The 18,259-nt window shown below is 45.6% G+C and overlaps 1 protein-coding gene across 1 annotated transcript in view; it reads right to left on the reverse strand.

Moving 5' to 3' along the window:
- Window positions 1–18,259, reverse strand: part of AKAP6 (A-kinase anchoring protein 6) — a 203,886-nt gene that overhangs the window by 48,605 nt on the left and 137,022 nt on the right. Inside the window, exon 9 of the mRNA XM_083167534.1 lies at window positions 17,078–17,198. Coding sequence (XP_083023660.1) covers window positions 17,078–17,198 — 121 coding nt within the window. The remainder of the gene's footprint in view (window positions 1–17,077; window positions 17,199–18,259) is intronic.

Consider the following 18,259-nt stretch of genomic DNA (forward strand, 5'->3'; position numbering starts at 1 on the left):
CAGCACTGCAGGTACATTGGGAAATGTATTTGTTGGTGCTAAAGTAGGGGTCAGCGTAGCATTAAAGGCACAACAGATGTAATTTCTCTGGCATTATAAGCATAGGAATAAATGGGGATATTCGCATATATATGCATATACACATGCATCTCTGCAGCTGGACAGCCATCACAGCTGTCGTCATTACTGGTGCACACCCACTCTTTCCTTGGTGCTACATATCCATCTGATACAGGATTATTATTTATTAACAGTTTCTTGTACAGTGCAGCAGGTCCCGTTGCACGTTACAATTAGTAATAGGGATAAATCAATCTGGGTAGTTACAAACAGTCAAATGGTAGGAGGGCCCTGCTCGAAAGCTTACAATCTATAGGGGAAAAGGCATTGATACAAACTGATATGTATTCTGTATTGAATAATGGTCCACCAGATTGTAAAGGTTCTTGGTGGGCTGATAATATGGTGACCCGACATAGTAAGCCAGGGGTCAGGAGGAAAATAAGAAAGAAAATGAGCATGTTCGTGCTGTAAAGTAAGGCTGTCATTGGATGGTAAAGGTTTATAAAGGTAATGTGGGCGGTTCTGGAATCTAATAAGCTTGCCTGAAGGGGTTACGTTTTCAGGGAACGTTTGAAGGTTTGGTAAACGTATTTTATATTGAATACATTAAAATACAGGTAACCAATGACAGAGCGGATCAGCAGACGATGAACGTCTGGCGAGGAAGATCAGCCTCACAGCTGCATTACTGATAGATTGCAGTGGTGAGAGTCTGTATTGGGTTAGACCAGTAAGGAGACTATTGCAATGATCAGTGAGGGAGATGATGAGAGCATGGATTAGAGTTTTTGCAGTGTCTTGTGTAAGGTAAGGGAAAATTTTGGATATGTTTTTTTAGATGTATGTAACATGATTTAGAGACAGATTTAATGTGAGGAATGGAGGACAGTTCAGAGTCATGGATGACCCCTAGGCAGCGAGCTTGTGGAGTAGGATTTATTGTAGTGTTCTCAACAGTGATAGAGATATCAGGTTGGTAAATACTACTGGTTGTCGGTGGCTGAGGTGTTTGCACAGGTAGGGGCGGCATCAGGGGGGCGTCCCCATAAAAATGCTGGACAGCTCTGAATGGGAGAGAGGCCTTTTGTGATTTTAATTGCAATTCAATAAGTAACTAAGATGAACATACAGCAACAACTATGTTGTTCCCAGAACCTGTGCTCGTGTCATGTGATTGGTTTGCTGCGCAGTATAACAGACCTTATGGTATGTGATAATGGTCTGCAGTTAGAGGGGAGCTAACAACACATTTGGGATTTCGGATTACTCCACGTTACTGGTTTGTTATATAATGGAATGAGAGTAATGTATTCATTCGCTATCACAAGTATACTACGAGCCCAACATTTCTCATTTACAATACGCACAAATTAAAGAGAACGTTGCAGACAATAGTTTAGAATGCTAAGATAATAATGATTAAGGTCCATGTTGGTAAATACATTCTAAAGAGTGGAAGTCTTTTATTTCGCGAGGGCAGTAAAGGCGTGCATTTCCCTGGGCTTAGGCTTGCTGCCCTGGGATTGTCTCTGCTCCTTCCGGAGCCCGTGATGGATGGAACCAGTTTTTGAAGGAAGTTCTGTGTGTATTGCGGTTGTCGTAGCGACACTGGGGAGGGTCTCCGTGCTGTACACAGAGTCCCCTTTGTGCCCTTGTGTCTCATTCAGAGCAGCCACACTGGGAAATGCTTAGAGCCTGCTTCTAAACCTCTCATTCACACAACAGATCGGGGGCCACTTCACTCGCTGTGTCATCACTAATTGGCGTTACCCCGGGCTGATTACATCATCTTTTACCTACAATGTCAATATTTACTGGCGACTCACAATTTCTCTATGACAAATTTCAGTGACCAAGAACAATTGTAATAGTGTATTAGTGACACTGTCATTTATGAGCTGTTTCATCATCAATATCAATGGCCATGGTCCATGGGCCCATATAATCTTTGGAACCAGTGAACTTTTTGAAAAGTGTTATTAATCAGAATGAATGTCCTGTAACACTAAATAGCTTGGCTCATGCAAAGTATCAGATATGTCTTCCCTATTAGTAGATTTCTTTATAATGCCAACATACCATAGGTCAACATAGCTTAATGTCGACATGCATTTTCGTATGGTAGTACCGCTTTTTTCATACTTTCCTTGTCCCCCAATGTCCACGGCGGCCTCCGGGATCCTCTTCAGCAGCATCTCCGGTCTCAGGGGTGCATTGCGCATCCGCAATGCCGGAGACGCCGCTGAAGACGATCCCGGAGGCCGACGTGGACGTCGGGGGACCATTTGGGCACCACCAGGGGCCCAGGTAACTATAGAAAAAGAAAATATCCAAAAAAAATCTGAAACATCCCTTATCCAAAATGCTAGTGGTCCGAGCATTTCAGATAAGAGATACTCAGCCTGTAGTAACTTTCCTTTTTGTTATTTACTTAGGCCAGAGTTTCCCAAACTCCGCCACTGCAGTCCAGGTTTTAAGGATAGCTTTGTTGGACACAGGTGATTTAATTAGTACCCCAGCCAATTTGACTGACCCATCTAGACTCAAGCATGGATATCCCTATTACCTGGACTGTATTGTGAGGTTTGGCAAACACTTATGTTGGGTACAAAATAGACCAAATTGTTAACGATTTTGCAGATTCCGAAGGGTCGGAATGACAAAATCTAAATGGGGGGCGATCCACGTCCCCCCCTTGTCGGGATTTCGGCGGTCGGGATTCCAGCGTCGGGATTTTGAACGCTGGGATCCCGACCGCCGGGATTTCATACTGAATCCCTTACAAGCCACCCCCCACTCTAGCACAGCCGGCAATACCCCTGATTTCATGCTAAACATCGTTTAGTGTGTCCCCGGCAGCAGAAGAATGGGATCATAAAGCACAAATTCACAATAGAAAGACAATCGGGGTATCCAATTAGCTCCAACAAGCTGATACATGCCGCAATTTATCAGGGACTTTATTTTGTCTGCCTCAGGCAGGTGAAATAAAATCCCCGAAAGCAGCCCTGTTATCAGGATTTGTGACGAAATGTGCATTTTATTGGGCAATCTAATTAGATAGCTTGATAATTAAAAAAAAAAAAAACACATTACTGAAACGTTGGGAAAACCAGCGAAAACCAGAAGTTTCCGAGATAATTGAATACCCCCCAATGCATTAGCTGTGCTTGTGTGGGTTTACTCCGGGTACTCCGTTTTCCTCCCACAATCCAAAAATATACTGGTAGGTTAATTGGCTCCAACAAAATTAACCCCAGAATGTATGTGTGTGCGTGTACATGTGGTAGGGAATATTGAGTGTAAGCTCCACTGGGGCAGGGACTGATGTGAATGTTCAAATATTCTCTGTACAGCGCTGCAGAATATGTGTGCGCTATATAAATAACCAATAATAATATTCTCTGTACAGCGCTGCGGAATATGTGTGCGCTATATAAGAAACTGTTACTAAATAATAAATAAATGATTAGCTGGACTACATACACGCATCCAAGCCTTGCAGTCAGAGGTTAATATTATAGACCGCAAAAGCAATTGTGTGGATGAAGTTAAGGGTTTGGGGTTGTGACCATCTGACCCTACATAAGATAGGGGGTATTCCACGCCAAGCATAAAGAGGTGACAGCGGTGAGAGACTTCCTGTGGGCATCAGGCCAGTGCAGTCTGTCTGAGAGCCATGCTAATCAGCACAGCGTGCGGGTACTCTCGCCCCTACACAGCTCATCCTGAGGAATCGCTGTTCTGCCAAAAGAGCACATTCCAGCACCAGGACATTCAGGGATAAATACTGTACTTTGTGTCCTTCTGACCGGAGCGATTTGCAGCTTGTGTAGCATCTCGCTATAGGAAATAAGAATTCCGCTGAATGTACAGACTTCCAATCGAAATGCTTCGATGTTACAGTCCGTTTATTAGAGAAGCGCAGTGGTTGTAGCGAATTGGGTCATTAGTTTAATTTGGGCGGGATGTTCTAAACCAAAAATGCAGAAAAAAAACAGTTATCAGGGTTTTTACCGCATGTTCATATGCAGAGAAACCTCGGCCCGGGGCAATGCTATGGAGAGAATCCCCAGCTTTTGCTGGTAATATCCTATAGAAGCCTACAGGCTTCTCTCAACAGCACTGCGTGAGGGATCCATTACAGATCCCTCCGAGCAGGCCGGGCGCCATCACTCTGCACAAGCGTAGAGGGACTCCTGGGTCTCAGACTCGGAAGTCCAGTGATGGCTCCGCATCGCAAAGGACAGAGTTGTCCTTTGTGTTACTCATCGCATATGTTGGTGCACATGCGATTAGTATGAATGCAGTAGCCGGCAAAGAGGGGCGGAGAACCCCAAACATCAGGGACGGGGATGAACTCGGCCCATAATGAATGGTCTGAATCAGTCCCAAAGTACCAGCCAATTAGCTCCCAGCTGCCATGTTACAGTTACAAGCTGTATTTGTTACATGACAGTTAGGAGCTGGTTGGCTGGTACTGATTTATTGCTATCACTGTTCAAGGCTATATGACTCTAGAACACTAGTTTCCAATAGTTCTAGAATGGGGTAAAGAGGTCCCAATAACCTTGTTGTCAACGAACGAGTCAAATAAATAGATACAAAATAATGCATGTAAATACATAAATGAGAGAAGAGATGAGTAGGAGAGGAATAGAAGGGGCCAGGGGAATTTGATAGAATTAAAAGACTTGGTTTTTTTCTCAGTATTTTTTGTTGCTGGTTATCAATTTTAGGTTTTATGAGTAGCAATCTGGTCGGTGAAATACACCATATGTTCTCAGTGATTCCGACATGACAGTTTATAGATTTACATCCATAAAAATTGCCTAAATGAGCTTGATTTATGGAAGGTTGGTATTTCGGATGGAAGACAGCCCCCCCCACTCCTTGTTCCTTATACTTCCCACCCTCCTTCTTTCTTAATGTGAAATTGTTTTCTTGCTTTGGGCCAAAATCTTTCAACCCCTTCAGCACCAGATGGACGGCATAATGTGTGTCAGGTAATTTTGTTGTTCTCCTATATTAATTTTGATTTTCCATGCAGCAATACGCCATTCATATTTTCAACCCACCCTAATTGGAGAAAAGGTAATTAGTGATATGCTTTGTTCCTTTGATATATTTTCCAAAATTGTGTAACATCTTTAATACATAAATCACAGACTGAAGAACCGCAGTAACTGATGCTCAGGTTCGAATCCCATTATTACATTCTTAGGGGTAAATTTAATAAGTGGGGAGTTCTAGTAAAGGTGGGAGGTTGCCCATAGCAACCAATCAGAATCTATCTAGTATCTTGTAGAAGGTGCAGAATAAATGAGAAGTAGATTCTGATTGGTTGCTAGGGGCAACCTCCCATATTCAATAGAAATTCCATTAGCAATTATACCCCTTAGAATCTTATGCTGGCCACAAATCAGACCAACTTTCCTCCAACCATCCAACTAGTTGATTGGATGGAATAAAAATATGGTACTGGATAGGAGCAAATGTAATATTTACTTCAGAAATTTGCTCCCAAAATCTGAAAAAGGACAAAAACTGCCCCTCCGACTCGGTACTGTAGTTGAACCTGTTTGATTTAAACAATTTGACTGAACGTTTTTGTCCATTTTCCTGGGTTTGTGAGCACTTTTCTGATTGTCCTTTGCTCCCATCCAGTACTAGATCTTTATTCCATCCAAGCAACTAGTTGGATGGTTGGAGGAAAGTTGGTCTGATGTGTGGCCAGCATTAGAAAAGTCACTTTCTCCTCAACACATCATACTGTAGATTACATGTGACATATCCATCCTGAGCTATCACTCCATGTGACATATCCATCCTGAGCTGTCACTCCATGTGACATATCCATACTGAGCTATCACTCAATGTGACATATCCCTACTGAGCTATCACTCCATGTGACATATCCACACTGAGCTATCACTCCATGTGACATATCCATCCTGAGCTGTCACTCCATGTGACACATCCATCCTGAGCTGTCACTCAATGTGACATATCCATCCTGAGCTGTCACTCCATGTGACATATCCATCCTGAGCTATCACTCCATGTGACATATCCATCCTGAGCTATCACTCCATGTGACATATCCATCCTGAGCTGTCACTCCATGTGACATATCCATCCTGAGCTATCACTCCATGTGACATATCCATCCTGAGCTATCACTCCATGTGACATATCCATCCTGAGCTGTCACTCCATGTGACATATCCACACTGAGCTGTCACTCCATGTGACATATCCATCCTGAGCTATCACTCCATGTGACATATCCACACTGAGCTGTCACTCCATGTGACATATCCACACTGAGCTATCACTCCATGTGACATATCCATACTGGGATATTACTGTCTGTGAGATATCTATACTGGGATATTACTGTCTGTGAGATACACATACTGGGATATTACTGTCTGTGAGATACACATACTGGGATATTACTGCCTGTGAGATACACATACTGGGATATTACTGTCTGTGAGATATCTATACTGGGATATTACTGTCTGTGAGATACACATACTGGGATATTACTGTCTGTGAGATACACATACTGAGATATTACTGGCTGTGAGATACACATACTGGGATATTACTGTCTGTAAGATACATATACTGGGATATTACTGTCTGTGAGATACACATACTGGGATATTACTGGCTGTGAGATACACATACTGGGATATAACTGTCTGTGAGATACACATACTGGGATATTACTGTCTGTGAGATATCTATACTGGGATATTACTGTCTGTGAGATACACATACTGGGATATTACTGTCTGTAAGATACACATACTGGGATATTACTGTCTGTGAGATACACATACTGAGATATTACTGTCTGTGAGATACATATACTTGGATATTACTGTCTGTGAGATACACATACTGGGATATTACTGTCTGTGGGATACACATACTGGGATATTACTGTTTGTGAGATACACATACTGGGATATTACTGTCTGTGGGATACACATACTGAGATATTACTGTCTGTGAGATACACATACTGAGATATTACTGTCTGTGAGATACACATACTGGGATATTACTGTCTGTGAGATACACATACTGGGATATTACTGTCTGTGAGATACACATACTGGGATATTACGGTCTGTCAGATACACATACTGAGATATTACTGTCTGTGAGATACACATACTGGGATATTACTGTCTGTCAGATACACATACTGAGATATTACTGTCTGTGAGATACACATACTGGGATATTACTGTCTGTAAGATACACATACTGGGATATTACTGTCTGTAAGATACACATACTGAGATATTACTGGCTGTGAGATACACATACTGGGATATTACTGTCTGTAAGATACACATACTGGGATATTACTGTCTGTAAGATACACATACTGGGATATTACTGTCTGTGAGATATCTATACTGGGATACTACTGTCTGTGAGATATCTATACTGGGATACTACTGTCTGTGAGATATCTATACTGGGATATTATGCCCCTTTCAGACCGCACTTTAAAAACGGTATATTGCCGTTTTTTTACCGTTTTAAAACGGTAATGTGTGCGGTCTGAAAGGTGCAGGACCACTTAACCGGTTAGAAAAAAACGTTTTTTCTAACCGGTTAAAATGCAGGGTCCTACCCGTTTCAGAACCGGTATTTTAGGCTCAAAATCGGTTCTGAAACGGTATTTAGGACCCAGCCAATGAGCTGTGTCCTAAATTCAGCACAGTGAATACTTAATGAGCGCTCATTAAGTATTCACAGCACTTTAGCCCCCCTCCGCGCGCGTGTCGACGCCCCCCGCGCGTGTCGACGCCCCCCCCCGCGCGTGTCGGCGCCCCCCTGTGTCGACTTACCCCGTGCCGGTATCTCCGTTGTGGTTCCCGGCACTGCAGCTCAGTATGCTCGTAAAGCACTTATGAAAAAAGTGTCTTTCAGAAAATGGCTGCCCCCATACGAAAGACAGTTTTTTTAAACTGGGTTTCCTATGGGGCAGCCATTTTCTGGAAGACACTTTTTTCATAAGTGCTTTCCGAGCATACTGAGCTGCAGTGCCGGGATCCACAACGGAGGTACCGGCACGGGGTAAGTCGACACGGGGGGGGGGGGGGGGGGCGCCGACACGCGGGGGGGTCGACACGCGCGGGGGCGTCGACATGCGTGGGGGGCGTCGACACGCGCGAGGGGGGGGGAGCTGCACGGAGGGGAGGGCTGAAGGCTGCACTGGCTTTGACCCTGTATTTGTAAAGTTTCCAAAAACGGGTCTGCCAGTGTCAAAAAATCGGCACTTAAACGGTAATATACCGTTTAAGTGCTGCGGTGTGAAAGGGGTTTTATCTGGCAGACCCGTTTTTGGAAACGTTTCCAAATACAGGGTCAAAGCCAGATATGCGGTCTGAAAGCAGCATTACTGTCTGTGAGATACACATACTGGGATATTACTGTCTGTGAGATACACATACTGGGATATTACTGTCTGTGAGATACACATACTGGGGTATTACTGTCTGCGAGATATCTATACTGGGATATTACTGTCTGTGAGATACACATACTGGGATATTACTGTCTGTGAGATACACATACTGGGATATTACTGTCTGTGAGATACACATACTGGGATATTACTGACTGTGAGATACACATACTGGGATATTACTGTCTGTGAGATACACATACTGGGTGTCACGTCCACCATGGCGTTTGCCCAAGATCCCTGTACTGTGCCCAGTCCTGGACCCTAGGTGCACTAGAAACCATGGCGCTCACCTCTGCTATGTATCTGGCTCCACTGGGGTACATGTGGCCGTGTTGTCATCGCGTGGTGACACTGGTGTATTGTGCTCCAGCTCCATGCAGGACATGAGTAGCATATCGCCATGTGTGTTTGTGCCTGGTCTGTGTAAAGGCCGGTGCTTGTGCAGCTGCATACAATCAGGGCTTCCCAGCCTCTCCTGCACATCTCTGCATCCCTCTCTGATTGCCTGACCAATCCCAGCACAGCTCACCTGGTAAGTACTGGCTGCTCAGGCTAGTCCAGCAGTCAGTACAATGATGTCGATCCTGTAGCATCATTGCTTCTACCTGGCTCTGTAGTACTCACTACAATCCTGAGCTTCCGCTCTCACCTGGCTCTGTAGTTCCCACTACAATCCTGAGCTTCCCCTGGAGAAGATCCTGCTGGTTGTTTACTGCATCAAGTACCACCGGACTCTGCTTAGCGCCTATGTGGACAGCGAGGTTAGATCCTCAAAGGGGTCTCACCTTGCTATACTCCCGACGGTCACTTCCAAAGGTTACCTCTGGCAGCAGCCACGACCATAAACTGCAAGGATTCCTCTTCTCCAGTTATCTTCATTTATTATCTTCCAATCTGCAACCAATCATCCACATCATCCAATCTTCCAACCTTCATCCAATCATCCAATCTTCCAACCTTCATCCACATCATCGAATCTTCCAACCATCATCCAATCTTCCAATCTGCAATACAATCTTCATTCGTTCTTCAAGTCATCCAATCCTCAATTCCTTCTGCAACCCTTAATTACTACTCAGGTTTATATTCTATTCCACTCTTCAATTATATTGCAATATTCTTCAAGGACCAAGCTTCATCATCTATTATAATAACTTACTGGACAATTTACTTTATATTTGCATACTTGCCATATACCGTTTTTATCATCATTATCACTGTCTGCAATATCTTCATTAAATTCATTATATTTTATCCTCCTTGTTTCACTCCCTTCTGTCGTGGATGCAACCACCATACGTTAAGCACCCAGCCTCCGTTACTCTCCAGCTGGTGCTTCTAAGAGCGTGACACTGGGATATTACTGTATGTGAGAGACACATACTGGGATATTACTGTCTGTGAGATATCTATACTGGGATATTACTGTCTGTGAGATACACATTCTGGGATATTACTGTTTGTGAGATATCTATACTGGGATATTACTGTCTGTGGGATACACATACTGGCACATTAGGGTCTGTGAGATACCCATACTGAGATATTACTGTCTGTGGGATACCCATACTGAGATATTACTGTCTGTGGGATACCCATACTGAGATATTACTGTCTGTGGGATACCCATACTGAGATATTACTGTCTGTGGGATACCCATACTGAGATATTACTGTCTGTGGGATACCCATACTGAGATATTACTGTCTGTGGGATACCCATACTGAGATATTACTGTCTGTGGGATACCCATACTGAGATATTACTGTCTGTGGGATACCCATACTGGGATATTACTGTCTGTGAGATACCCATACTGAGATTACTGTCTGAGATACACATACTGGGATATTACTGTCTGTTGGATATCTATACTGGGATATTACTGTCTGTGGGATATCTATACCGGGATATTACTGTCTGTGAGATACACATACTGGCATATTACTGTCTGTGAGATACACATACTGGCATATTACTGTCTGTGAGATACACATACTGGCATATTACTGTCTGTGGGATACACATACTGGGATATTACTGTCTGTGAGATACACATACTGGCATACTACGGTCTGTGGGATACACATACTGGCATACTACGCTCTTTGGGATACACATACTGGGATACTACCGTCTGTGGGATACACATACTGGGATACTACCGTCTGTGGGATATACATACTGGGATACTACCGTCTGTGGGATACACATACTGGGATACTACCGTCTGTGGGATACACATACTGGGATACTACCGTCTGTGGGATACACATACTGGGATACTACCGTCTGTGGGATACACATACTGGGATACTACCGTCTGTGGGATACACATACTGGGATACTACCGTCTGTGAGATATTCAGATAGCGTTGTTGTCGCAGGGCTACACCCCCCCCCCCCCCCAGGTATTTTTGTCCACAATACCCCGCATTTACCTATACAATAATGGGAATTGCAATCTAATAACTTAAAGGGCTAGGCATAGTCAGAGCCAGATTAAGGTCTAAATGGGCCTGGAGCTGAAAATTATGAAGGGCCTATTATGCGCATTAATAGAGGCAGGGCAGGTGCAAGGCACCGGAGCGCCCTAGGCGGGGGGGGGGCGCCCCGGCGCTCATCCGCTCCATGGGAGTAAGAGAGGGGTGAAGCGTCCGGCGCTGCTTCGCTCCACGGCGGAGGAGGTGTTTGCTGGAGATGCGGCGCTGGCCGCAGCGTCACTCACTTCCCTGGAGGGGGGCAATGTTGTTGGGGGAGAGAGAGAGCACTGGGGTGCGGCGGGAGTTACATAGCTCCACGGGGGGGGGGAGAAACTCACCTGATCCGAGGGGTAGGGGCTGCTCCAATTGGCCACCCTGCAGTGGCAAATGCCTAGAGCTGCCTTGTGGTGGCACCGGCCCTGAATAGGGGTTGTGGCCAGCACCTAATAATGTGGGTGGCGGGACCAGTGCTCTGTTCGGGTGGTCTGCTCATGGGTGTGTCTGTATTTGTGTAACTACTTACAACTAATTATATATGCCTGGAAAAGGCAGGGGGCTGGCATAAGAAAAATGCAGGGAGATATATTGGCGGGTGCACACCAAAGGTGCACCCACAGGATGCCGATGTCCTAGGATACTTGCGGGTTGAGGCAGTATTCCAATCATAAAAAAAATACTGAAAGCCGAATCTGGGTAGACAACATTTGAGCACCTTTTATGTGGTCACCTAAGTTTACCACACCATATACCCCTTATACAAATCATGCAACACAATAGTAACCCCCTTATACTGCACTTGCCTCTTACACATTATGCCACATGGAATGAGCCAAAATTCACACCGATTGAGCCAAAATTCACACTATGGCACACAGATTAAGTCAAAATTCATGTTATGCCACACAGATTAAGGCAAAATTCACATTTTATTACATGGATTGAGCCAAAATACACACTATACCAAGCATGTCCAAACAGTGGCCCTCCAGCTATTGTGAAACTACATGTCCCAGCATTCCTTGACATAGTTTTAGCATTCCCTAATAGCAAAACTGTGGCAATACATGATGGGACAACAGCTGGAGAGCCATAGTTTGGACATGCCTGCACTATACCAAACAGATTGAGCAATAATACACAATATGCTTCATAAATAGGGGCATTGCGCGCCAAAGGCGCGCATTAAAAATTTACACCATAATGCCCATTACATGTTAAGCCTCACACCATAATCTCCATTACGTATTATTCCGAACACCATAATGCCTATTAAAAACGAAGCTACATAAGTGTTGCTTACCTACATATTCATTGCCAGGGGTTCCATGTTCATTGCCAGGGGTTTCATGCTCCTTGCCAGGGGTTCCATGCTCCTTGCCATGTGGGATTACATGCTCATTGCCAAGGGGGAATACACACTCGCGGTAACTGGGGGACAGCCACCGGGCAGAAATGACAGCCGTTGACAGCCGGGCAGAGAGCAGGGGGCTGCCCGGCTTTATTCAGAGCACTGCATGTCCCGGTTATTTGAAATAATACCCCTTTCATACCAGAAAATGCAGGGATTTACCCGGGAATATGGTCCCAGGATCATGCAGGGACATTCCCTGACTGGCCTCTTTTTACGCCAGCCTAGTCCCTGCATTTTCTGATTTGAGGGGAGAGAAAACAACCCCGTCCTATCTCTAGAACCAATGGACCAGGTATCAGATTGAAGGCCCAGCGATTTGGGTTTGATTGAGATCAACCTCGAGCTTCTGTGATGCCAGAGGGGGGACTGGCTGCCGTTGGAACCAGGTGGAGGTCGGAATTAGCGGGTCCCATGTTATCCTATGGGGAAAACGTTCCAGGTTTGCCTGGCGGTATCTCCGGTTCCCGGGGGGCTAGCAACGCAGAGCTTAGCTCATTGGAAAGCCCTGACCCTCAGCTACAAAATGGGCCTATTTGGAGAGTGGGCCTGGAGCTGTAGCTCCATCAGGCCCATTGTTAATCCGGCTCTGGGCATAGTTTTTCATGAAAACTGCCCCAAAATTCCTGTCATACATTTAGATGATACTAAAATAATATGAAAATAGCACCGAAAGAAATGTCTGCATTGAAATACACAGAATAAGAAGTAATTGTCGGTAAGATTACAATTCATTTATAAAGTGCCTATATTACAAAGTTCTGTGTGATGAGGGAATCATAACACATGTGATATATATCAGACAGCAGTCATGGTATAATAATGCAAGCCATACTGGGACGCAGCATTGTGTCTGAGCTATCTGCACTGCAAATAAAAATGCAATTATTAATTTATCAGTGCTACGTTATTGTGGTGTGAAGTCAGCGAGGCACAAACTGTATTGTTTTGTTTCTCCGAATCAGTTCTTACATGATGACATCACAGGTGCGTTGTGCTGCTTGTCAGATAGCTAGCCTCGGATACGAGTGCTTGTTAGCTATCCCTACTGAGATATTACCACTGCGGAGAGACAACAGCCCAGCTGAGCTATTACTGCTCCCGAGATTTCCCTACACAGCTGTTACTGTTTCTGATCTATAACAGCTTCTAAAATATGCCTACTTTCCTGCCCCAGCAGTATGGCACAGCAGTAATGTTTGTTGTGTATTACAGTGAACTACTGGGGGGTTTAATGGATTCCGCAATATCCTTACAGAAATAAAACTGCTTGTGAGAGATGGCTACTCGGAGACCCCAGTGGCGTGCCATAACAGTAAACCTTGCGGATTAAAGAACTGGATTGCAGTAAAGGCATAGGCTCCCAGATGTCCGGGTCAAACAATCACACAAGAATGGGGCCACTGTTCCACCATACTTAATCACACTGTGTGTTCAAATGAAGGTGGATTCTGTTAAGGAACAATGTGGTCTAAATTTACCAAACAAAATCTAACAGCGAGCAACGTTAACATCTTCTAAAAATGAAACACGGTGATAGCAACAATCACATTCTGTCCAAAATTTCCCTACTGTTTCTTTGAATCTGATTGGTTGCTAGAGGCAACACCCCTTCTTTTAATTTGTAGAAACTTTAGTAAATTGGGGCCAGATGTACTATGGCTTGAAAAGTGCTACAATGGAGAGTGATAAACCACCAACCAATCAGCTGCTACCTGTCATTTTTTAAACACAGCCTGTGACATGGCAGGTTGGAGCTGATTGGGTGGTGGTGTATCACTCTCCATTTTATCATTTTTGAAGCTTAGTACATCTGGCCCATATGGCCATAATAAGTGATAAGCAACCAGCCAATCAGCTCCAACCTGTCATTTTTCAAATCTCGTCTGTAACATGGCAGTTAGGAGCTGATTTGCTGGCTGTTGATCACTCTTCATGTTATCACTTTTTGATGTTTGATACATCTGGCACTAAGTGAGTTATCCTAAATAGTAGAGGTGCAAGAGATTTAAGAAATGGGATACATAGAGAGTCTGATTCGACCAGCTCAAACAATCGGTCTTCCACAGCACTGCTTCACAAACTCGGTCCTCAAGGCACAGTCCATGTTTTAGGAATATCCATGCTTGAGCACAGATGGTTAACAAAAAACAACACAAATACTAAACAAGCCACCTTTGCTCAAGTAGGGATTCCATTAAAACATAGATGTTAGTGTGCCTTTAGGACCAAGTTGACAAAGCCATATTGTGGAACGTAGTATATGGCGGAGGTTCCCAAAATCGGTCCTTAAGGCACCTTAATAGTCCAGGTTTTATGAACAATTATGCTAGGGCACAGACGACCTAATTAGTATTTCAGGTGACTTGATTTAACCATCTATGCTCAGCCCAGTGGCGCAACTACTGTGAGGCAGCCCCAGCTGCCGCTTTGGGGAGCAAGCGGCAGCGGGGTCTGTGTGGGCGCCAACACCCAATCGACGCACTTATATGCTACTGTCTGCCGCGGCCTGCTGGCTGAGCACCGGAGGCGAGTCAGCAATGACAGAGACGACAAATCAATTGATTCAATTGACTGTACACAGAGCCAGCTATTGGCTACTGTGTACAGGATGGGCGTCAGGGGCTGGCTGGCAACTTTTAGCCTGGGGGGCAAGTCCAGAGCACTGGCCCATAAGTAACAGCACTTAGGGGGGATGCTCTAACATCCGCACCCCAGCTCCGCTGCACATCGCCGCACTTCGCATTCATAATCAACGCATATGCAGTAACATATGCGATCATTATGGCAAAGGACAGCTATTGCGTTAAGAGCTGTCCTTTGCGATAGTCAGCGGGTCCCATGGGGACCCAGCAGCTCTCCCCTCCCTCCCTTACCCAGCGCTGCTGCTGCTGCACTGGGCACTCCTCCTCCCTGCACCCAGAAGAGGATCAGCGCAGGGAGTAAGAGGTCACAGGTCCGGGCAGCACAGCTCTGTGCTGCCCGGACACAGGTGAGATTTTTCTGGCGATGCCCCCCGCCGCCGGCGGGGGATGCTTACAGCATCCCAAAATGCGGTAAAAACCCTAGATAACTGTTTTTTTACCACATTTTTAGCTTAGAGAATCTCCCCCTTAAACGATTTCTGTAGAAAAAAATAAAATATTGCCGCAAATGGGCACAGAATAATATAGTAAGGGGGCGGAACTATGACTGTGACCCACAATCAGACATACAAAAAAAAACCTTAATAACACTCTATCAGAGGTGAGGTGGGGGGCTGAGGGCTGGGAAAACACCCTGCTCCCCATGTATAATAACAGCAGGACACCGCAGACTGCTCCTCCTGTATAATCATATAAACAAGGCACCACATGTAGCTTCCCCTGCATAACAACAACAACAGGACACCACAGGTTGCTCCCCCTATATTATAATATTAGGCCACCACAGGCTGCTCCCCCTGCATAATACCAGGCCACCACAGGCTGCTCCCCCTGCATAATACAAGGCCACCACAGGCTGCTCCCCCTGCATAATACAAGGCCACCACAGGCTGCTCCCCCTGCATAATACAAGGCCACCACAGGCTGCTCCCCCTTCATAATACAAGAACCCCACAGGCTGCTCCCCCTGCATAATACAAGGCCACCACAGGCTGCTGCCCCTTCATAATACAAGTCCCCCACTGGCTGCTGCCCCTTCATAATACAAGTCCCCCACTGGCTGCTGCCCCTTCATAATACAAGTCCCCCACTGGCTGCTCCCCCTTCATAGTACAAGGCCACCACAGGCTGCTCCCCCTGCATAATACAAGGCCACCACAGGCTGCTCCCCCTTCATAATACAAGTCCCCCACTGGCTGCTCCCCCTGCATAATACAAGGCCACCACAGGCTGCTCCCCCTTCAATACCAGTTAGATGTGAGTTAGATGCTCACCTGCTTAGGTTGCTTGTGCCTTTGAAGTTTCTGCCTCCGGGTACTGCTGTGGCTCCTTGCTTCTCAGACACAACACCTCTGCCCGACAGTCCTCCTCAGACGCATGGGTGGGCGACGTCAGCGTCCTGACGTCCTCACACAGCGTCTGTCACAGCCAGTTATCTGGAGAAAGTGAAATCCCTGGAGGCCGGCGGCCATGTTCCTGTAGCCGCGGCCAAGTTTTGAAAGCCGGCGCCGCGGGCTACAGGAACATGGCCACCAGCGGTGAATGAGGCGGCCCGCAACACTACCATTAGAGCGGCCTGGGGGGCTGATGGCACTCTGCCCCCCGGCCCAGCCCGCCCAGGCGTGCTAGGGTGGCCTGGGATGCGTCGGAGCCAGGGGAAGCCGCAATGTCTTTTGGTCTCTCTGCCTCTCTCCTGCTTCAGCTTCTCCGTTATGCGTGTGACGTCATCACGTCACACCCTGGGGAAACTCGCTGGAGAAGAGCCTTTTTGGCAGGGGGGAGCAAAATGTATAGTTACGCCACTGGCTCAGCCTTGGATATCCTTCAAAACGGACCTGCTGGGGTGCCTTGAGGATTGAGTTTGTGAACCAATGGTAAATGGTGGATGTCTCTGATCTGTTCATTTCTCCGATTAGAGACATACACCCCTAGTCACACACCAAGTACCTGTCATTCTTATTATTAGATGCCAACCTTGCACATCTGCAGATGTTGTTCTTCAGACACCAGCAACCCAAGGCTGTTCTGCACAGTTGCCTCCATGTCAAGCAGCCATTCCCAGAACTCCTGACACTCTGCCTCCACCAGTTGGACACTGCGGGTAGAAAAGATTTGTCACCATAATGCTGGGTACACACTAGATGACATCACAATATCCCTCGACCTCCCTGGAACTCCCAGACAAACGGCATAGTGTGGACACAATGAGCAATCTTACAAATGATATGGCCAGCAGCCACATCCAGGAGAATGCTCTCATTGATGATATCCTCAGATAGAGGCCACTGCTATATGGCTGATTGCTCAAACCTCTACAACAAACCTCTACAACTCTCACCGTTATCGGATGCAGAAACGGGTCAAGCTTTATTAGGGGATGGATTTGTATATTGTCTGGGCCAATAGTGTGTGTTTTGTTTTCTTTGGGATGAAGTTCTAATGCTGGTGTTGTTTTGGGAAAGTGAGAGAAGCTGTGTCTTTCGTTTTTAGTCATTGTCCACCCTCCCACCCTTTATTCGTTTGGTTTTGTTGAGATTCCTTTTTTGTCAAGTTTGATTGGGGTGAGCCGGTTCAGTACGGCCTTCGGTTTTCATATGGTCGGTTTGATTTTTTTCCCCCGGGTTGCTGGCGTGGATTTGGAGATGGCTAAGTGGGAATGTCAGCTGGGAGCAAGGGCACCATCGGCTCAGGTGAACCAATTGCCTTCTCCTGGTGCCTCAAGTTGTTGGCAATGATGGCAGTTGGCATCATCAATATTTCTCCAAGGTCCCAGCAATGGTTTTGGCAGTTGGTCCTCCCATTACAAATCGTTGGTGGGGATGACGACATTCTTGGCTGTCGGGGCAGTTGGAACCTGGTTTTGTTAATTTTGCACTTAGATGTGAAAGCTACCTTTACCCACCACCATGCCCCAGTCTAGCTAAGGTTCAAATTAAATTAAAATCTCTTAAAAAGTCAACCCTTTTATTGCCAATATGATTGTCCGAGTCATTGTTTCTTAGGTAAGTGCGGTATGAGTGATGTGAAGAGTGTATCGGACAAGAGAGAGTTTATGACCTGAATGTACAGACGTAAGAGGATGTCGCTAGTGATATATTGTAGTACGTACACACTAGGGGCAGATTTATTAAGCTCGATGAAGTGATAATGTGGCTG

The sequence above is a fragment of the Crinia signifera genome, chromosome 12 (genome assembly GCF_055691185.1).
Source record: "Crinia signifera chromosome 12, ASM5569118v1, whole genome shotgun sequence".
Taxonomy (NCBI): Eukaryota; Metazoa; Chordata; class Amphibia; order Anura; family Myobatrachidae; genus Crinia; species Crinia signifera.